This window comes from Epinephelus lanceolatus, chromosome 17 (assembly GCF_041903045.1).
Source record: "Epinephelus lanceolatus isolate andai-2023 chromosome 17, ASM4190304v1, whole genome shotgun sequence".
Taxonomy (NCBI): domain Eukaryota; kingdom Metazoa; phylum Chordata; class Actinopteri; order Perciformes; family Serranidae; genus Epinephelus; species Epinephelus lanceolatus.
The window spans coordinates 18,756,766-18,773,407 of record NC_135750.1 but is presented as its reverse complement, the minus strand read 5'-3'; the positions used below and the strand labels follow the sequence as shown (position 1 = coordinate 18,773,407).

Here is a 16,642-nt window from a genome sequence, read left to right as displayed (position 1 = left end):
GTGGGAGTGACAGTGGTACTGTGACACCATTAATCTCCCAGACAACGTCACCTCAACTCTAAACGGACGGGGGTGGCTGGAGAGACAGCTAAAGAGCAAAAGTGAAATAGACTCTGAGGAAAGGAAGTGGATGAGTCGGGTAGCTTGAAACTGATTGCTTACACCTCAATGTATGTTAGCTTTTTTGTGTCTCAGTAGCTGTGGTTACATGGGCAAAATTTCTTCAGTTTGGCTAAAATCAATCTGTTTATTAGAGCAGATAGAAAGCACAATAATATTTGGTCAATCCCGTCTCAGCTCCCGCACATACTTAAAAAGGCATCCCACATCATGCAAAATTTCAGGGAGCCCCTCATTATGCACCTGGTTCTTTCCAGTCTGACAAAATTAAGGACTTCCTTTATCAATAGAGTGTGTGAAGGAGCTGTTTGGGACTTCCACATGAGTAACACCCAACGTCTGAAATGAGGAATCTCCTCGCCCAGATCCATTTCCCAAAGTGTTTTAATAGAGTTTAAAGAGACCAACTGCAGGGAGAGAATGTGAGCATATATAGCTTCCTTTTCCTTTCAGAGTGGATACTGGCTTGAGGAATGTGTCCAAAGGTGAATCAACTGGCAAATGAGGACTTACATGAACATGATATAAAGTGATCAGAAGTGCGTTTGCATGCCCCAAAGTATGTAATCAGAATGTATTCTGAAATTGTGCAAGGTGGTTTCCCCAGCTGTGAAGCATCTAATCTGCAGGATTTATAACAAGTTTTTTTTCCTGCTTTAATGAGATAATCCAATTCTATTAGTGAATAAAGTATACAAGAAGTGGTTCCGTCCATTACCACAATTAATGAGTAAGTTAAGGAGAAAGTAATGTGAATGTAACCCAGGTTATTTTCTCTATCTTACGGATATCCCCTTAACACCTCACATGCAGACTATTGTAAACGCTATAATTTACAAATGTTCCCTAAATGTCACTGGTAACGTTAGAGATAGGTGATTGTTAAGACCAGCACCCCCACAGTTCAGCCTTGAGCAACAACGTTACATTAGGCAGCTGTTTAAAAATCAAATAATCTATTTATTTTGTGATTTTTTTTTTTTTTTTTTTTTTTTTTTTTTGCATTTTTGAGGATTATTTAACATATGTAGAAACCGAAAAAGATAAGGTAAAGGGAAAAAAAAATACATAAATACATACATTGAACATAAAACAAAAGTGTAATAATATGATGATAATAAATTAAGAAATTTTAAAAAAGCAATTTACTTATACATTATTTACTTTACATTATTTCATGTAGTTAAATAAACGCATAAATTTAAATTTAATTTAAGTTAGAGGATACATTATATAACAACTAGGTATACCATAGGTACACACAGATATTAAAACACATAATACCCACATGCCTAATCATACATGCTCGCACCCATGTCTGTGTGTGTACCCAACACGGACACAAAGTTACCCATATATTTATGTGAGCAATAAAGAACAAGAAAAAAAATCTTTCAGTCAGCAAAGGGAGGCTGTTGCAGTATGTCATTTGCAGCAAACTAAATAACTTAATATTACCTTTATGTGGGGCAAACATGCACAGAAATAATACATTTATTCCAACCAAACAGAAATCATCAGAATAAGTTTTGACATGGTTATTAAGTGCTATTGAACAGATTATCGAAACTTTACAGTACCACTCTCAACCTGAAAATTCCTGCTAATCAGGCCAGTCTCTTCCGATTGAGGTGGTTACACAAGGCACTTTAATTCTGATTGGGCTCTCATCTAATTATTAGTTGAGTATTAGGATCCACGTTAACGCACCTAATAAATATTGTGTGTGTGTGTGAGGGCGCATTGACACAACACCACGTGTTGCAGCATCCACACACTGTATCTAATCATCTCCTATCACAGCAGCCTTTGAAAAATCTATCTGCTTTGAGAGTTGTGATTTTATGCAATGAGGACCAACTTAAGCTCCCCTTAGTGGTTTAATTTAATCAGAACCTATTAATGATTGATGTAAGTAACCCCTGCAGCATAAAAACGCAGAATTAAAATAGAAACATTAATATTCATTGTCCTCAGCCACACTGCTTATATGTATGTGTAAGGTTCAAATTTTGGAGATATATGTGGCTCTTTCTCCTTCTGTCACCCCACGTTTTCTCCACGTGTCCTTAGATGTTGTTTGCACCCATGTGTCCACAGCCAACCATGCTATATTCCTGGGTGTGATAGTGACACCGAAATATGGCGTTAATACGAACGGGTCTAAGCAGCTATTCTGCTTAGGTTTATGTACACAGTGTGCATTCATTCACTGGGGGGCAGCTGTGGCTCAGAGGTAGAGCAGGTCGTCCACTAATTGGAAGATTGGCGGCTCCTCCAGTCCACATATCCAAGTAACCTTGGGCAAGATACTGGACCCCAAATTGGTCCCAATGGCTGCTCCATCGGTGTGTGAGTGGTTACTGAGTAGCAGGTGACACCTTGTATGCTAGCCTTGGCCATGAGGGTGTGAATGTGTGTGTGAATGAGTGAATGTGACATGTGTTGAAGAGCGGTTGAAGGACCAGAAAGTCACTATACAGTGCAGTCCATTCAGCAGCTTTATACATCCTGAAAACTGAAAATAATACGTCAACTAAGTCTAAAGACGATAAACCAACCCTGACTCACATGTGATTCAAACCTCTGTGTCCTGTGAGAATGTCTTCTGCTAAGTCTCTCTAGCACATCTTACTATCTCAGTCAACTGTGTCGCTCTTTAAACTACGTCATCTGCAGCTTATGTGTCTGCTTTTTCTCAAAAGATTTACCACTGTAATGTCAGAGATGGTCGAGATTGGATAGTAATAGCCCTAACCATGGCCTCTTTACCCTAACCCTACCCACTGCTGACCCTAACACGTCAATGTGACGAGTATTACCCAATCACAGCACACAGTGGGATCCATAATAATGTGTTGTAGGGATGGATGTAAATAGCTGAATAGCTTTAGTGGGACTACTCCCACCAGGGTGCAAGTAGACACTCTGTTTCTTTAATATACTGTAATTGCTCATCCCTCTGCTCTTCCTCCTCATAGGCAGTGGACTCAGACCTCTTCTCCAATGTCACGTACCGGATCAAGACTGAATCGGCCAGGCAGCTGTTTTCTCTGAACCCTGTCACGGGGGAGTTAGCCGTGCTGCAAACCCTGGACTTTGAGGACCTGGCAACTATGGGCATGGGGGCCTCTTACACTTTCCAGGTGGAAGCTGTCGACCAAGGAGGGGTCATGCCCCCAGGGCAAGCTACCGTCACGGTCCGCATCACGGTAAGAGCCCCCGGGTAGTCAGTCCACCACAACCAATCAGTGATCTATTCTCCCATCTATCCTCATTGTCCCTCAGGAGCAGCAGCACTGTCGGTGAATATGTGGTGACTCATTAGCAGAGTTTTACAGTAGTAATAGCTTGTCTGAGCCACAGTCCAAAAGGGGATTGGAGACATATTGTACAGTGTTGCACCTGTGCTGCTTTTGTGATATGAAATTCATTGTCATTCTATTCAGAGCTGAATGCATTTCCCTTGTAAAAGATGTTTTGGCCTCCCGACCTGTTTGTCCTGGTAGCATCAGAAGGACAAAGACAGTTTGATGGATAGGTGTTTCTGTCTCACACACAGCGCTGTTCCAGATCTGAATGACTCATTAGCTTTGTGACAGCAATTATGTCAGGTTTTTCAGGAGCTTGTATTCCCTTTACAACCTTTCAAGAGATTAACAGCTGAATCCCAACGAAAGGATTAGACGCCTTATGTTGTGGCACTATTCATGTGTGTACGCGTATGCACGCCTGTGTGTCTTTTCGCTCGGCTTCTGCGCTTTAAAAATGTGTGCACTCACATTTATCTGTGTGTATGAATTCAGTCCACCCCTAGTGACAGTCTCAAAGTCTGCAGAATTAAGCTCTCTACATTATACTGAATGGGAGGAAGCGTCTAAGCTTATTCAAGCAGACTTGCCGCATGGCCTGCCAACCTGTAGAGTGAGTTTGTCCTCTGATAAGGACACGCTTTGTTGTAGTGTTCGTGCTGTCACCCAGGAACTGTGTTTGATAGGATAAGGCATTGCACAGCCACTGATATCAAACCAATGTCTGCTATTTGAAATGGCAGACATGAATTAGAATGAGCCTAATGGATTCACGCAGGCTTCTCGGGGACTAGAGTTGGAGCTGATTCCACTGATTCCATTTCCTTCCTCATATAACACCTCCAGAGGGTTATTTGAAGTCGTGTGTGTTTGATTTCCCCTTGTATTGTTTTGTTGTTGTCTCTTTCGTTGGATGCCTCACAGTGATGGATTGAGTGTCCTGCGTGTCTTTTTTTTTTTTTTCGTTCTGGATGAGTCTCCCAAACTTTTTTTTTTCTATCCTTGTACTCCACAAATGTAATCCAGACACCTTGCATTTGTAGGTACAGGGTTGTGTGTGCTTGTGTGTAGGCGCTGTATGTCGCACGTGTTTGTTTCAAGCCAACACATGTGTGTCCGCGCTCGCATCTTGTGAACACTTGCAGCAGAAGAATGGGGCTTTGTTGTTCAAAGTAAGATCTGGATCATAGATGTTCTGCTAGGAAACACTGAACCTGTGTATAGATCAAAGTTAGACTGCCCTCCACTGAGTTTATAGAACACATACTGTTGCCCATGGCTCAGTCACAACAGTGGAAAGTAAAGAGAAAGGTCAAGAGAAAGGAAGATCAGGCTCCAGCTGTTAGACTACAGAGCTGACCTATTCCTGAGAGATATGTGAATGGCTTGCTGAGTTTTTCTTTCTCACAAAGCAAAGGCTGCACACTTAAGAGGATTTCATTTCTTTGCAGGCCCATAAAAATGCTCGAGCTCAGCTGTGCATTATTTACAGAGAGAAGGTGATTAAAAGCAACGGTGATGTTAAGTTCCCACATGTGTTCCAGGGAGCACTATTTCACTGGAAACAGTTTCATTGCCTGAAGGGGTAGAGAAGACGGCATAAGAGATCACTTTCCATTAAACGTCAGGTTTTACGTTCAAGTGGGTCAGAAAGCCTTGCTTGTGGTTGTCATCTTAACAAGAAGTAAATGCACCATAATGGTCCTCAGAATTCTTGAGAGATATCTTTGGAGAAAATATTATTTAATGCATTTTCCTTACAACCATTTAAAGCCTAGACACAATGAACAGCTTTTATTTTTATCATCTTAATTGGCAGCCATCTGGTACTATAGAAAGTAATGTGCATATCAGCAATAATATACAATACACAAAGAGAAATGCATTAATTATGAAACACTTAATTTCACAGCAGCAGCCGTATTTTGTCACTATTTAATAAGATGTTATAATGAAATACCAATACATTATCACAAGCCTTAGAGAAAAGGAAAATGTTGTATTGGTTCAGTTTACACAACAGTTTTTAGTGTTAATCAGCCGGCTACAATATTTTCTCTGTTCACATATTTAGTGGTCAATTTTATGGATGTATGGAACGGATTATTTTCATCTGCAACGGTGTGATTACAGTAACAGTGTAGCTCAGATGCACACTTCTTAAAATACATGGACAAAGCCTGAGGCATGGTGAATAACTGCAAGTGGGAATTTTTGCCTGGATCCACAATAACTTGCTGGAAGTGTTGGCTGAAATCAAACAAAGCAGCAGCTGCAGAATCTGCAATGCTACAATATTACTCTTTCAGCATGCAGACAGCATCAGCAGAAGTGGTAGTAGAATACATTGATACACTTATTTGACCCTTTTAGCGCCAAATCTGAAGGGAGATGAGTTGCCCGTTCTCTATAACCATTAATCTGCTGGAGTGTAGCTGAACATTTTGCACTGTCCTGACCCAATAATGTTTTATACTGACATATAATTGCAATGTGGTTACAGATATCACCAATATGTAACTGTATAACTGATACACCTATCTCTTTTTGTTTAGGACATGAATGACTTCTCCCCAATCTTCACCCAAGACTTGTATAAGGGCATGGTGGCACCCAACGCAGAGAAGGGAACAGTCATCACAACTGTTTTTGCAGAGGACCAGGACCCTCCAGTGAGTATAAAACAATAAATCTCATTTATAGACTATAAAATGGTCAGACTTAAAATTCATATTAAAAATGCAATGTGCACAACATTGGTGGTTAAATTTAAAAGTGTATGGAGCATGTTAACTCCATTTTATGTCTTTAATAAAGGTGGCAGAGATAAAAACATTCCTTGGTGACCTTTATCTTTCCGCTACATCCTCTACCTTCTGAACATCAGCCGATTTCAGCCATAGCCTTATCATATTAGCATAGAAGAAGTATTTCACTGCTGGAAAGATGGTGTTTTTAATAAAATTGGGCTGTAGGAAGATAATACTTTCGAAAATTGGTGCGACATGACCAGAAAAAAGTGGCTGTGGCATTTGCTTTTGCTCAGGAAGTGGAAAACCGATAACTACTTGAATGCACTGTACCGAACCGAACCAGTAAACACTGGTGAGTGATGTCCATTTTGACACAGGAAACAATATGGCACCCGGCTTCAGGGTAAAAATCTGTGCTCTGGTCTTAACTTTTCACACATTTATCTGCCTACTATTGTTAGGTTGTCTTCAGAAGCTCTGTACATACAGAGAGCAAACCTTATAATAATCTGAAATTAACCAAAGCTTTAAGGGTCATTTCGGTACTTTTTAACCTGGACCCTATTTCCCATGTTTTTGTGTCTTGGTTGCTAATGGGAGCAGCAGTTTTTAAGTGAGGGCACTGCAGCTGACAGCGCCGAGACATGCTGCAATGATAGGTTATTGGGAGATGTGCTCTGTCAATGTAGGTCCACAAGGGGTGCTTGATCTTGAATTACAGTTAAACAGTAAGCTAAAATATGTTTCTGAAAACATCTGAGTGAGAAATAGGCAACACAGTAACAGATTCTTGGTCTATAGCTAGGGATACACGAATATGGATTTTTTCAACCGATATCAATAACCGATAATTACCTGCTTCTCATGGCCAATAACCGATAATTTCACATTTTTGTATTTCAAAAAGAAGTATATAATCTCTAGTTTATGTACACCTGAGAGTAAGATGTAGTGAGAAAATATGGCTGATTTAATATTCCATAGACCAAACCAAATCAAACCAACATCACTGTTGTTAACACACCAAAAACGAAGAACATTTCTGCCTGTTCATACCTGCCAGCATCAGGCTGCGAAAAAGAGGGAGCCTTTCTGGGGTATTGTCAAATGGTCTACCTTCAACGCCCCTGTCCCCATATAACCCTACACTACAGATGAACATAGTAAATACAAAGTAATATGACTTTTAATCAGTATTAAATTTATAGTTAACGGTAAGAGAGAGGTAGATCATGAGTTCCAGTGTTACTGTGTGATTCTCTGGTGTATCAGTAAACTACACTGCAGAGTGGAGTCTCTACTAACAGAGACAAACACTGACAGCTGATATGAATGTGCATCGGCAGGTCCGCGTTACATCTGGGGTATGAAATTTTTATATCGTCACGCTACATTTTTATAAACACACCCAGGCGCCTGCTCACCGTCCCATGATTGACTAGCCTACAGCTACCAAGCAGAATAAAGATGTGCTATTGATTCACCTCAATATTAACACTCAACTCAGACAAACAAGTGGCTGTGTCTCACACACATGCAGCCAGAGAGGTAACGACACAAATAATCACTAACTGTAGCATCACATGGCTAGCAGTTATTAAAGGGAAATTTCGGTTTATTTCAACCCGTCTCCTATCGTCCTAAATTTGTTTCAAGTCACTAGTGACATAGAAATAATAGTTAGCATGTTAGCCGTTAGCCTAGATACAGCCGTAGCATCAGACCTGTTAAAACGTAATTGAACGGGCATCCTTTCAAGTGCAAAGTTAGTCGACTAAACAAGCTTTTTCTCCACAAAGACCGCCTCATATCGTTAGGATAAATGTCAGAGAATATATAGAAAATGACATGTAAACGTGTTGTCTTACTTTACCAGTGTGGTGCCATGTTTGTTGTTTACCATTTAGCTAAGGCTGCAACCGGTCCCATTCCTTGCAACAGAGGTATTCCTCTTCTGTGGGCATTGGGGCACAGCATTCACAGGTAACGTTACACCACCAATCTCCAGAGCTAAAGCCTTCCAGCAGCCATTCCTCCTCTGTCGTCCTCTAACATTACCTGTTGTGCCTCTCTCTCTCTCCTCCTCCTCCATTCTTCAATTTCACAAAGCTCTTCATCAGTGTATTCTGGCTCAAATAAATAAGGGCGGCCATCGCCTCTCGATGTGGAAAGCCTATATACTAACATTCCACATTTAGGTGGTCTTCAGAGTTGTTGTCTTACCTTATGGTATGTTTACCATTTACCTCTGCTTCCCAAAGCGCGGCCGAAATCTCGCGAGAACAAGCAGCGATCTCATACCGTGCCTGAAATCTCGCGAGAACAAGCCACAGCAGCTGCAAGGTAGAACCGGACAGTAGCCTGAAAGGTTCATTCATTTATTTTCTGAAAGATTTATAGAATAATGGCTGACTTTTTGCCAGACTTCGACTTTGTGGAGGAGGAATTTGATTTTGCAGAGTTTTATGGCCGCCCTTATTTATTTGAGCCAGAATACACTGACGAAGAGCTTCGTGAAATTGAAGAACGGAGGAGGAGAGGGAGAGAGGCACAACAGGTAACGTTAGAAGACGACAGAGGAGGAATGGCTGCTGGAAGGCTTTAGCTCTGGAGATTGGTGGTGTAACGTTACCTGTGAATGCTGTACCCCAATGCCCACAGAAGAGGAATACCTCTGTTGCAAGGAAAGGGACCGGTTGCAGCCTTAGCTAAATGGTAAGGCAAGGCAAGGCAATTTTATTTATATAGCACCATTCATACACAAGGCAATTCAATGTGCTTTACAAGAGAAACACGTTAAGATAAAACATTAAAGGAACAATAGATCATTAAAAACAAAAGCTAAAAGCAAGAAAAACAGTGCAGCAAATGCATTTAAAAAGCAAATATAAAGCAAAAGCAACAGCAGACAAATATAAAAACAATAGCTACAGATTATCCTAACAATAAGTTACATATCTAGTTCACTGGTAAGCTGCAGTAAATAGTAATGTTTTAAGCCCTGATTTAAATGAGTTGACAGTTTCAGCCGACCTCAGATATTCTGGAAGTTTGTTCCACAGGCGGGGAGCATAGAAACTAAAGGCTGCTTCACCTCGTTTGGTTTTGATCCTGGGAACACTGAGTAAACCTGTTCCAGATGATCTGAGGGGTCTGGATGCTTCATAACGTACAAGTATATCAGAGATGTATTTAGGCCCGAGACCATTTAGTGCTTTATAGACAAGTAACAAGATTTTAAAGTCTATCCTTTGACACACAGGAAGCCAGTGCAGTGATTTAAGCACTGGTGTGATGTGCTCCACTCTCTTGGTGTTGGTGAGGACTCTGGCAGCAGCGTTCTGGACGAGCTGCAGTTGTCTGATTGATTTTTTACTCAGGCCTGTAAAGACACGGTTACAATAGTCCAGCCTGCTGAAAATGAAAGCATGAACAAGTTTTTCTGTATCTTGTTTAGACAGAAATTCTTTTATTCTTGCTATGTTTTTAAGGTGGTAGTAGGCTGATTTAGTAATTGTCTTTATGTGACTATTGAAATTTAGGTCTGAGTCCAGAACTACACCAAGATTTCTAGCTTGATTTGTAGGTTTTAGTGTCATGGCATCAAGGTGAGCACTGACTATTGATCTTTGTTCTTTGGGGCCAAAAACAACTATCTGAGTTTTTTCTGTGTTTAGTTGTAGAAAATTCTGGCACATCCACGTATTGATTTCGTCAATGCACTTATTTAGTAGATATAGGGGACTGTAGTCATCTGGTGATACTGTTATGTAAAGTTGTGTGTCGTCTGCATAAGTATGGTAGGAGATGTTATGATATTCCATAATCTGAGCAAGAGGGAGCATATAGATGTTGAACAGAAGAGGCCCAAGAATGGACCCTTGAGGAACTCCACATGTAATCTCTGTTCACACAGATTCATAATTGCCAAGTGACACAAAGAAACCCTTGTCTTGTAAATAAGATTTAAACCAATTTAGCACAGTGCCAGAAAGTCCCACAAACTTTTCTAGTCTGTCAAGCAGTATGTTATGGTCAACTGTGTCGAATGCAGCACTGAGGTCCAGTAATACCAGAACCGAAATCTTTGATGCATCACTGCTCAGATGAATGTCATTTAAAACTTTTACAAGTGCAGTCTCAGTGCTGTGATGTGCTCGAAATCCAGACTGAAAGGCATCAAAGGAATTGTTTTGCTCCAAGAAGGTGTTAAGTTGCTGAAAAACAAGCTTTTCAATGATCTTTCCTAAAAATGGTAGGTTTGATATGGGCCTGTAGTTATTTATTACTGAGGCATCCAGATTAGGCTTTTTTAAGAGAGGTTTAATGACTGCAGTTTTCAGGGCCATTGGAAAAAGGCCTGACTGAAGAGAACAGTTGACTATCTGTAGTATATCTGATGCTATGCAGTTAAAAACATCTTTAAAAAGCTTGTAGGCAGAGTGTCAAGGCAGCAGGTAGTGGACCTAAGGTTTCTAACTATGTCTGTCAAAGTAGCATAATTTAATGGGTGAAAAAGTGCCAAATTAACTGGAGTAGTCTTATGAGGCACAGGTGAAATAGCCACTGTGTTGGAGTTACAGACTGTCTGTCTTATCTTTGAAATCTTGTCTGTGAAAAAAGAAGCAAAGTCATTGCATGCCTTGGTGGATAGCAGTTCAGGAGGGACTGATGCTGATGGGTTTGTCAGTCTGTCAACAACAGTAAATAAAAGTCAAGTGCATTATTGTTATTTTTGTTGATAATCTCAGAGAAAAAGGACTGCCGCGCCCTTTTTAGCTCCAAGTTATAGATGTGCAGACTTTCCTTATAGATGTCATAATGAACCTGGAGTTTGGTTTTTCGCCACCTGCGTTCTGCTTTTCTACATTCTCTTTTTTGAGCTTTTACCTGTGTGGTGTTCCTCCATGGTGGTTTTTTCTTACCAGAGACAACTTTGACCTTCATGGGGGCAATATTGTCCATAATATTCATAGCTTTAGAGCTGAAACTATGAACCAGATCATTGACAGAGACTGAGGGCACAGCTGGTGTGGGTATGAAATCCTGGGTGAATAGTGTGCAGGTGTTTTCGTTGATATAGCGTTTTCTGATTACCCCTGTTGTACTTTTACTGGTGTCAGCGGAGATGGCCATTATAAAGAAAACACAGTAATTATCAGAAAAGGCAACATCAGTCACCACAACCTCAGAAATGTTGAGCCCTTTGGAGGTAATTAGATCTAAAATATGTCCCTTATTGTGTGTTGGCTCTGTTACATGCTGGGAAAGTTCAAAGTTGTCCAGGATGTAGAAAAGTTCTTTCGCACTGCCATCTTTGGGATTGTCAATATGAATATTAAAATCACCCACTATAACAACACAGTCAAAATCAATACAGACAACAGACAATAGTTTAGAAAAGTCATCAACAAAGTGTGCACTATATTTTGGAGGCCTGTAAATGGTTACTAATACTCCTTGTCAGGAGGATCTCAACTGCAGTGCAACATATTCAAAAGACTCAAACTTCACTTTGCACTGGTAAACATCCTTAAATACAGTGGCTACTCCACCTCCTTTCCTAAGTTCTCTAACTGAGCTGATAAAATGGAAGTTTGGGGGGGCTGATTCAATAAGTACTGCTGCATTGTTGTTTTCATTTAACCAAGTTTCAGTTAAAAACATAAAATCAAGGTTTCTCTTGATAATAAAATCATTAATTAATAGTGACTTGCCAGCCAGAGATCTGATATTTAATAAAGCTAAGTTTAATGTACTAACATTGTCTGACACAGTCTGTGACTGACGCATAACTGGAGTCAGATTAGATAGAGTAGCTGTGCGCTTCGAGTACACATTGTTTTTCCTGATGCTAGTCAAAACAGGAATGACAGACCTTGGAGATGACTCTGGCTGATGCTTTTCAATTTCAAGATGTGTTTGACCATGCCACCGGCTATTTAAGATTGCCGGTATGTTTAAGGAAGCGGCATGGGGTCTGACTCATCTCTGACAGGTACCTGAGTGATGATGTCTAGGGCTACTATTTAAGAGTTCATCAGTTTGACTGAGCTTTAGTTTTAGTGTTAGTGTGGCAGCATTAACTAACTCCTTGATTGGTGAGCGTGGTGGAGGGGGGGAGGGTTGACGCTGGCTCCGTGGTGATTGTGGTGGTGGTGGGGAGGGTCGACGTTGGCTCCTTAGTGGTTGCGCCGGTGCTGGGGGGGAGGAGGGGGGTTGTTGGATCCCTGACTGGGACAGAGACATCCTCTGAATGCCTTGGGTGATGTGGAGCAAAGGGTCAGGTGAAGGGGGAGAGATGCAGGCTGTCTGTCTCTGTGCCACGTACTTGTCCTTGGCTCTTATCTGTCCATTCTTGTTTTGGTATGGCCTTCCAAGAGCATGACGTAGGTTGGCCCCGAGTAGTCTGCATCCAGTGATGTTCGGATGAATCCCATCACGCTGAAAGCAATCCTTACAGTTCCAAAAGATGTTAAAATTGTCAATAAACTTTATCCCATGAGTGAAGCATGCCGATGTCAGCCATGTATTCAGGGCAAGGAGTCTGGTAAAAGACTCGATTCCTTTCCCCAGGGTTGGAATGGGGCCAGAAATGAACAACAAACATGGCACCACACCGGTAGGATAAGACAACACGTTTACATGTCGTTTTCTATATGTTCTCTGACATTTATGCTAATGATATGAGGTGGTCTTTGTGGAGAAAAAGCTTGTTTAGTGGACTAACTTTGCACTTGAAAGGATGCCCGTTCAATTACATTTTAACAGGTCTGATGCTACGGCTGTATCTAGGCTAACGGCTAACATGCTAACTATTATTTCTATGTCACTAGTGACTTGAAACAAATTTAGGACGAGAGGAGACGGGTTGAAATAAACCGAAATTTCCCTTTAATAAGTTTAACACCAGAGTCGAGCCTTTTAAAAGCTTGGTGTTGGATGGAAGCTGCTGCTGCTAATTAGCTCGTGCTAACACTTTAGAGACAGTCCTTCAGCAAAGTGTCTAACCTGTGTCGGGTGGTCGGAGATCAGACCCTTGGTGCAATCCTGTTGTCATCTTCTGGAAATATGACAGACGTCCACACCGCGGCATGTTTTGCCCTCTACACAGTGTGCTGCAGTTGTTGTTGTTCTTCTTCTCTGTGTTTATTGGCGGCTTGCAAACCAAGTTTAAAGGTACGTGTACCACCACCAACTGTGTTGGATGTGTAGATGCTGCCCTTGTTAAGTCAATGAAAGCAGTCTGGCTTTGTATTATGGTGCTATTTATCAGCTATCATTTGGATTATCGGAATAATCCATAATTATAAAAATGTCCCATCATCGGCCGATAATTTATTGGCCCAATATATATCGTGCATCCTTATTTATAGCTGATCAGTGCTGCTTCGTTTTGCCATTTGATCTGATTTTTTTTTCAGCCTCCGTTTTTACAATACAGGAAACGGTGTGCCGTCCACTCTCTGCTTATTCTAGCTGACGCGGAAGACGTCATCTGACAGATTTTAACTGGGAGATCTGGGAGCTGGTAACATGGGTGGGAAGTTTACCACAGCTCATTTACACATACTACCCACATTGTTATGATACAAAGTTGGTTGAAAATCAGCAAAGTATCTCTTTAATGATGTTTTTAGGACTTTGCTGCTCTCATTTGAGCTACACTACGGTGCTGTGTGTGTTTATTGTAAGGGGGTCTTGTTCAGCGCCTTCGCTTGTATGACTCATCTATCAGTTGCCTCAGACAGCGTCATGTTTCCTCAGACTCCTTCAGCTCAGTATATCTGAGCAGGTTCTCCTGGGACTGGAGCTATGAAGAGTTTCTTTTTTTTATGGAACCTGCAAACCAAGGAGCAAAATTACACAACTTGTAGGAGATATTGTGACACCCTGTTGAGACTAGAAATTGTACAATTAATAGGCACAATGGAGAACATTTTTGCAGGGATGGGGTGGGGGGTGCACTTTTTAGTTTATTGCTCTGTGGCGTCAGATGTATATTTAGATAGCACATGTTCTGAGTTTGGCTCCACATCATTCACCTCAGCTGAACTTGTTTTATTGGCAGTGCCACCCACCTTAATATTTCATTGCGCTTGGTGAGTCAGCAGTCTCCTTGTTCACATCTTCTCTGTCTTTTTGGTTGTGCTGAGTTTTTTTTTTCTTTATAGAGACTTCACCATACCAGCTTTTTCTCTCAAAACACACTCTGTCTTTTTTTATTTATTTATTTTCAAATTTTCACTATGAAAAAGGGAATAGGAATCCCCCAGTGACCGCCCCTGTCTTGCCCTAATGGCTTCCAGCTCTGTATGTTTTTCAGTGAAGTCCTGTATGGCTGGACTCGATGCTTGTTATTAGTGGCCCTCCTGCTGATGGGATCTCACCAGGGCTGTGTGAGCTTTGTGTACTCTCCACGGCACATAAACACTGAGGGATATGAATGCCTGTCAGTCCCCGCTGTGGGTGGTAAAACATCTCCAGAGCACCACAATAACTGTTGTACGTCTCACTTCTCCTCTCAGAGGGAGACCCACCCTCCTCCTGCTTCCCCTGCCCACCCCCTCCCCACCTCGCTGTCTATGCAGCTATGAAATCTTTTTTAATATGAACTTTTCCTTTTTTCCTCATACCGGATTTTTTTTAGCCTGAACTGCTCTTGTAGTGAAATCTTGTACAGTAAAAAAACACCCAGCAGTACTGAGGTACAAACAATTGGGAGGAAATAATCATTATGTTGCCATGAGCACAGCGGCAGCAAGCGAGACATGGGAGTGACTCTGGAAAGTGGTTTGACAGACAGAGGGATTAGATTTTCTAACAGGAGCTGACTAACCCAGTCTCTTTATTGACCTGGATTTGAGAGCTCAAAGCATTTTATTGACAGGATGCCTGTCATAGACACCTCTGCTGGAACGGGGCTTAGTCTAGCACTTGCTAAATACACACACACATTCTTTCTTACACAGGCTCATAAAAACCTGCACACACAAAGACAGAAAGAGAGGAAGAGAGTCGCTCTAGCTTGTAGTCTTGATGCGACAAACATGAGCCATGCATATCTTGTCTAAAGTGTTCCTTCTCCTATTTTTTATTTCCACAAAAGCCACGCTGTCCATCCACCTGCACCTTGAGAGAAGTGATACTAATGGTTTTTGAAAAAGTGGCAGTATTTTTGGCAGTGCCACTGGACCCCATACCGTGAATGTTAATATCACCTTGAATGAGAGAGGAGATCACCATGGAGACAGATGTTCCAGGAAAAAGCTTTATTCTTTAGCACACGATTTGTAGAGCGTGTTCTTTGTGACTGAAAATGAACATTTATGTTTCTTCCGTGGCATTGTTCACCACAACAGAGAATGTTTACTGTTTGAGGTTTCCATCTTTTAGCTACTTGTGAATCAAATCCAATAATCATTTCGCAACCCTACCAGGTTTTAAGTTGCGTTAACTATGAAGGAATTTTTCAGCCGCTGCGCTGAGGTGGTTCGGGCATCTGATCAGGGTGCCTCCTGGGTGCCACCCACTAGAGGTGTTCCTGGCACGTCCGACTTGTAGGAGGCCCCGGGGCAGACCCAGAACACGCTGGAACACCTTGGGGTCACCCAGGAGGAGCTGTAAAGCATTGCTGGGGAGAGGGACATCTGGGGTGCTTTGCTTGGCCTGCTGCCCCCGTGACCCAGCCCCAGACAGGCGGATATAAAAAGGAAAATGGAATGGAAGAAATTCTGTCTCTCATAGGAGTGATTAATTTGGGCATTGACATGTAGTTGACCTTAGACGCATCAGTGCACCTGGCATTTAACATGTTTTATGTTGGCAGGCTCCTGCTTGTCTAGAAGATAAGAGGTCGACATTGTTGGTGCTCCTGAGAAACACATGCCCTGCTTACACACTGGTATTAACACATGTCCTGGGTAATAGCTCTAAGTACAGATTGTGAATGCACCAAATGGGTCTGCAATGTGTATTGAGATCCAATCATTTAGACTACATTCAAAGGTTGCCTTGGACGCCTGTGGCCACATTCTTTCAGGAGTGTTATGCTCATTTGTCCCTTGGCCTCACTGAACAATTGCTTCCTTGCCTATCTGACACCCCACCGCATTAGAAAACTTTTGTTGGTGCCATTGAACCGACACAAAGCTGAAGGACAGTCTCTGGAACCACTCTACTCCCAGCGAATAGTCAGTTCAACGTCTGCCCAGTTAGCATAAGCTAGCACAACAGCAGCTACTTAGACCTACACTGAAACAGCTCGACTTTGTCGTCAAATGCGCCAATAAACGTCAGGTAATGTTAGCTGTGTGGTGCTAACAGTTATGCAGGATTTATACTTCCGCATTAAATTGATGCCGTACCTACAGCGTAACCTGATGTGCACCTTCCAAGAAATGCAACCACATGTCGCGGCGACGCAGACCTCCTGTCTATTTTTGTAAGCTGAAACCA

At 41.7% G+C, this 16,642-nt stretch overlaps 1 protein-coding gene across 1 annotated transcript in view; it reads left to right on the top strand.

Annotated features, from left to right (window-relative positions):
* Positions 1 to 16,642, top strand: part of LOC117248417 (protocadherin-15-like) — a 335,851-nt gene that overhangs the window by 233,120 nt on the left and 86,089 nt on the right. Inside the window, exons 22-23 of the mRNA XM_033613476.2 lie at positions 3,102 to 3,332; positions 5,987 to 6,103. Coding sequence (XP_033469367.2) covers positions 3,102 to 3,332; positions 5,987 to 6,103 — 348 coding nt within the window. The remainder of the gene's footprint in view (positions 1 to 3,101; positions 3,333 to 5,986; positions 6,104 to 16,642) is intronic.